Source organism: Geospiza fortis, unplaced genomic scaffold, assembly GCF_000277835.1.
Source record: "Geospiza fortis unplaced genomic scaffold, GeoFor_1.0 scaffold104, whole genome shotgun sequence".
NCBI lineage: Eukaryota > Metazoa > Chordata > Aves > Passeriformes > Thraupidae > Geospiza > Geospiza fortis.
The window spans coordinates 6225710-6231437 of record NW_005054325.1 but is presented as its reverse complement, the minus strand read 5'-3'; the positions used below and the strand labels follow the sequence as shown (position 1 = coordinate 6231437).

The following is a 5728-nucleotide window of genomic DNA, read 5'->3' as shown; positions in this document are numbered from 1 at the left end:
GGAAAGAAGTATAAAAACAAATCTGAAGTCACAGAGAGCCTATTTTGCATCACGAAGAGTTCATTTAACACCACATCAAAGCAATCTTTACATTCAGCACTTATGGAAGAGAGCAATTCTAACAGAAGAGACAGTAAGAAAGCTTATCAGGCTGCTTGTGTTGCCTTGAACTGATCTTACTAAGATTTTCTGAAGACACTTGGACACAGCCATATCCTTGAACAAGACAGAAAGATACATGTGCTTCTACTTAAGCTCTTGTGACTTGGTTTATTTAAGCCAAGAAACTAACAGGTGGTGAAGTTATGAAACATTATCTGTTTGCTACATCTTACCCTACAATAAACATAAACCCTGTGCAGGCTCCTCTCCACTATGCCATTTAACACATGATGATTGACAGCATAAGCTGCAGTGGGGCTATTTTTGATCATCTGTCATGCTACAACTGTTTTCAGTCAAGTAAAATGGCTTTATATGGCCAAAGTAAATTTCTACCTACTGCAGAGGCCAGGACACGAAGATCTCAGCCATTCAGAACCCAACTTTTCCCGCTCTGCCAGGTCAAAAGCTGAAAAAGCAATTCCCAGTTACACTAGAAATCCTTAGTATCCTTAATTTTAAATAAAAGCTGCTGCTTTACTTTTCAGAGTGATAGTGTGAGAAATTGACAGGATTTAAGCTCTCTTTCCTGGCAGTAGTTTTTATTTTGGAACATGTATTTACTGTTTTATGCTTTTGCAATAAAGGAAAATAGAAGCCGTATTTAACTTTAGCAATAACTGTAGCTTTGAGATACTCCAAATTCAATGACCTACATCCCTGCCACGTGCCTTAAGACTTTCTTTGTTGTTATAACAGAAGATTAATGTTTAACTAAAGATCTCAAAAATAATCCTATAGGCAACAATAAAGCGAACGATAATTTCAAAGGAAATAAGAGTTTTGAGACTAATGCAGAGAGCTGTGGCATATAGAAATTCAGCAGGAGTAGTGCATCATTAACTCTCAGCATTACCTTCTCAAAAAAACTAGATATTCAGCTTTAAACAGAATATTTTGCTTTGGCCCTTGCACGGCATTGTTTGCTTTTGTAAGCATAGTTAAAGAGTAGATGTTCACCAATGAACAGCTCTCCTTTTAAGAGAAATAGGTTGCATAAACATTAAACATACAAGACCCTTACTATGTTTCCTTTTATCTGATAACCACTAAGAGGATGTAACAGCAGGCTAACTTCTGACTGTTCCAGCTTCATTCCCTCTTTTCAGACTAACTGTAGTCTAGTATTATACAGGTCTTTTGATCCAAAACTCAAGAGGGGGTTTTTCCTTCTCTCTTAAGAAAGGCAGATTTGCCTAAATCTTGGAAGATATCAAGCATGTCATATCAGCTGTTTGATAATGGGCTTAATAACTTTGGATTCAACTCTGGTCTTACTGAAAACAGTGGGTATGGTTTCATTTTGATAGAAGTACAGGTTTTAGACAGAAAATAAAAAAATCTCCACACCAGTTATGTCCTTCAGCAATACCTCTGAATAACCCTGAATTTTCCCACCAATATTAAAGTAAAAATTACATTAGCAAAATAAGAAAAGCTATCTTGGGAAGCAAAGTCATCTTCCCCCTCCATAAATTCTTGTTGAATTCAGAGATAGTATTTTAGTAAACAATCCTGAAAACAAAGCTGTATAAATAACCAATTCTGTGATCAAACAGCTTTCTATGAAACACATCAACAGTAAGATAGATGTTGAATGTAAAAAGCAGGAAGAAATGTTATTCTGCAGCACTGAATAAAAAAATTCCCTGCATTTTAAATGCATCATGCGTTGAAGCTAATCTAGTTTCTGTCTCCCTCCACCACAACTGCGTTGTACTTAAGTCAGAATATTGAACTTCTGCACCTTCTCAGTAAAAGTAATGTAACATAATCAAATTATTTTAAGTTTATTATTTGATAGATGTGAAACCTTATGTTGTGGATGCCCTGTCTCTGAAAGTGTTCAAGGCCAGGCTGGATGGAGCTCTGAGCAACACTGTTTAGGGAAAGCTGTTCTTGTCCATGGCAGGGGTTGGAACAACATGATCTTTAAGGTCCCTTCCAACCCAGGCTATTCTATGATTCTGTGATTCTAAAACACAGCTGACCGTACCAGAATATGGCAGCACCTCACTAATTTGCACTGTCAGGGAAAAAACCCAAAACTCAACCACAAAACATCTGAAGCTTTTGTGTATGGACTAGCTGAGTATTGGCACTGAATCACCACTACAGCCTGCTTCACAGAGCGTATTAGGGAAGTGTACTTCCAAAGTGCAACTGCACAGGAAGAAAAAAGGCTTTAGGGTGACCATGTATTTCAATGCAAACCACACAGCAAAAGTGAACTCTTCATCAGAAGGAGATTCAAATAAGTGCTGAAACATCTCCTCTTACTTTCAATGAAGTGAATGAACATGTTCATTCATCCTAATGAATGCTGTTCTCCTTAATCTGAACTACATACTTTAGATAAAGGTACAGGTCACTGGAAATTCTGAGGAGGAAGAAGGATTGGTAATGTCTGTTGTTTACATAGAGTAAAAGAAATGCAACAGCCAAGGATGAATGAAAAATTACCAATTTCATATATACATGACCAACATTCTTTCAGATTTATGTGCAATGCATTAGAAATCCAACCTTATTCAGCTAGCTGGAAGGATTTCCCTGACTTAAATATGGTTTATGTCATCTATTGTTGGCTTTGGGTAAGGAAAGCAAGAAAGACTACTACATTTGCAGAGTCCTTTAAGCAAGAGACTGCCACAGATCCTCCTTTTCTGTTGTTCTCAGCAAACAGTCTCTCCACAGCTGATCCCTGCACAATTCAGTAGTTCCCTTTTCAACAAGTGTTTTAACAGCTCTGGAGAGGAGGTGTTCTGCCTCCTGCCTACCTTAGTGCAGGCATCATAAACTGATCACTGCATACACACTGTCATCTCACACTTCAAAGAAGAAAGCAAAATACAGTAGAGGATAATCATAACAAGGTAAAAAAATAGATAGTTTTTACAGCCTCCCCACTCTCAGAAGAATCAACATGCTCTTTTAAAATTACATGAAGCTTCTAGGAAAAACTTTTTCCTAAGGTTTTCAGGATAGGAACTGTTTTTTCCTTCCATTCTGACAAATCAAATTACTGAGAAGCTGTTGTTGCTTAATAACAGATAAGTATGATATTCTAAAGCCATTCTAAGCAAATAAACAAAATACATTTGTGACACATTTTCCCTACTTGTTTGTTAGCTTATGCATTAATTAGCAAAATGCACTATTTCGCAATGAGTTTCTCAGTCACTGTGCATTAGTGAAGTGGCACTATGGAAAGCTTAAAGCAGACTTCAACTCCTAATGATATGCCTATAAAAAGCAAGAGTTAGATCCACTTAGGAATAGTTTATACTCAAATTCAGGAGAAATGCACTACATATTAAAGACAGATTGAAGAAAAAATCCCCTCAAATTAGAAAGCCCAAATGGACGCACATCGTTAATAAGGAGCTCCACACCCTTCCCAAGAACAAACCTCCCAAAAATTATGAACATGCAAGCAATATGTTGATTTACTTAAAAATCAAGAAGTCACACAATTTAGCACTCACTACAAAATATGGTTAAAAAAGTCACAGGCTACAGCTTGAAAGCAAGGAAAAAAAAGGCCCTTTGCTCCCCATGGCAAAGTCACTCCTCAACAACAAAATCAAAATTAGAAAAGATCCCCCCCAAAAAACTTTCACTACAGCTCTTTCAATTAAATAAAAGCACACAGTTTAGCTATCAACACCACTTCATTACTGTAATAAATAAAAAAAAAGCACACGGAGGTCTATTGACTATATGGAAAAACATACATGCATCGTTAATCACCATTTTAGCTTGTTTGTGTTTGAGTCTACTGGTTACAGAGTTTAATTCCAAACAGAACTATTCCACCTCTTATCATCATATCCTTCTGATCAGTTATCTTAACTGTAAACGATCCCTGTCAGATTAGAAAGAGATAAATAACATTGAGTCAAGCTGAAAAAAGAGAAATGGGGCACAGCAATCTTGCATCAAGTCATACCTCCTTGTTTTATCATAGGGTCGTGTGGGACTGGAGTGCTTAGTCGGAAGGGCCACGTCCCACACAACTTGACTCAGCTGCGGCATTTAGAACATGACCGACAAGGTGAGCGCATTTATGAGTATACATTTATAAATCTGAGAGCTTCAGCATTGCTGGCCAGCTTTAAGGATGCTACTGCAAGAGGCCTTCAACAATCATACTTTTTCTTTCCTTTGTTTTAAAAAATAATTTTTTTTTCCTCCCCTGTTTGAGGTCCCATTGAGACTTACCCGAAAGGCCTCTGTATGAGAGCTGGATGAAGCTGCTGGACACCAAAGGCAAAACCTACCAATAAAAACACATCACATTCTCTGTATGGGTGTTTTTTTGGCCACTTATTTATGCTATATATATATACACACACACGCACAAACAACGCAGAGTAAGAGCCTTTACAGCCTGCAGTAACAACAGCTGAAAGGCTGTAGAACCAAAAATTAGAAAGCAAAATATATCAGTCCATACACACACACACACACAGAGAACTTAAATCAGTAAAGCACACACTTTCCTAGAGATGTTTAGGAAAATGATTTTTTCTAAACAAGAATATAGTTTTTGTTCACATTTTACATGGCGCTCCATTTGGATCTCTAACATCTGAATGACTGTGTGGTACTTTCCATTCATTGGTGTATTTGTGCAATTTCTACAAACTTAAAGATTTAAGTCACCCCTTCTCATCAGGACTTAGCAGAGGGGGTCAAATCCCAACTTCATTTCTGTTCTCCAGACACCCTAGCGTAAACCCTGTCTTTCCTTGGCGGGCACTTAATTACTTGCACAAGTGTTCATCAGGCTAAACACGGGGGAATTCAGAATGACCTCCTTTAGAGCACAAATGTGCACACACTCCACGCTCCTCTCACTCTTGCTGCAAAGCAGCAGTCTGGGAAGTGGCTAGGACATCAGATTGTCTCAGATGTGGTCCTAGGAAAAGCCATTTCATTTTAAAATCTGCATAATAGCTCCCATCTGCTTGAGAAGTTTGTATTAAGATATTGTTTGTATTAATAAGACCGCACACATTGGAAGCAATTCACTCCTAGGCCAATCTTACCCTGCAACGATACTGTAAATGGTCAGCGCCACCACATTCCCAGCAACAGGAATAACCAATGAAGTGTTTGAGCTGTGGAAGTCTTCCTGGGGAACTCCAGATATTTTATCTCTGATCACTTTGTTTTTTAAATAAGGCACATGTGCAAAATAGCCAGAAAATTATTACATGCTGCATTTAAACATCAAAACCAAAGCACGCCCAACTATGTGCGTACTTCAGGAAGGTGGAGGGCAGCACTACCTTTTTTTGAAGTTTTACTCTCTTCAGAAACCTGAGGTACGGAGAGAAAAGCCATTCAGGGCTGCTTCCTCACCTGGCTGCATTATCCGCGGCTTGGCACCCAGGTACGCCAGGTTCACGTTGGCTTTCCTGCCATCGATGATGGGGTTGGGGTCCTTACAAGCCCTTTCAGCAGCAGCTCTGTCAGCCATGGTGACCTTAACGGGCGACGCCGCGCATTAGATCCCTTTCCGCGGGGAAGGCGAAGCCTCCCGCCCACAGCAGCGACC

The 5728-nt window shown here is 38.9% G+C and overlaps 1 protein-coding gene across 1 annotated transcript in view; it reads right to left on the bottom strand.

The window, feature by feature from the left end:
• Positions 1–5684, bottom strand: part of RBM24 (RNA binding motif protein 24) — a 25848-nt gene extending 20164 nt beyond the window's left edge. Inside the window, exons 1-2 of the mRNA XM_014306994.2 lie at positions 5533–5684; positions 4387–4441 (exon numbers count right to left, since the gene is read on the bottom strand). Of these exons, the coding sequence (XP_014162469.1) occupies positions 4387–4441; positions 5533–5650 (173 nt within the window). The 5' untranslated portion in view covers positions 5651–5684. The remainder of the gene's footprint in view (positions 1–4386; positions 4442–5532) is intronic.
• Between the last annotated feature and the right edge of the window lie 44 nt (positions 5685–5728).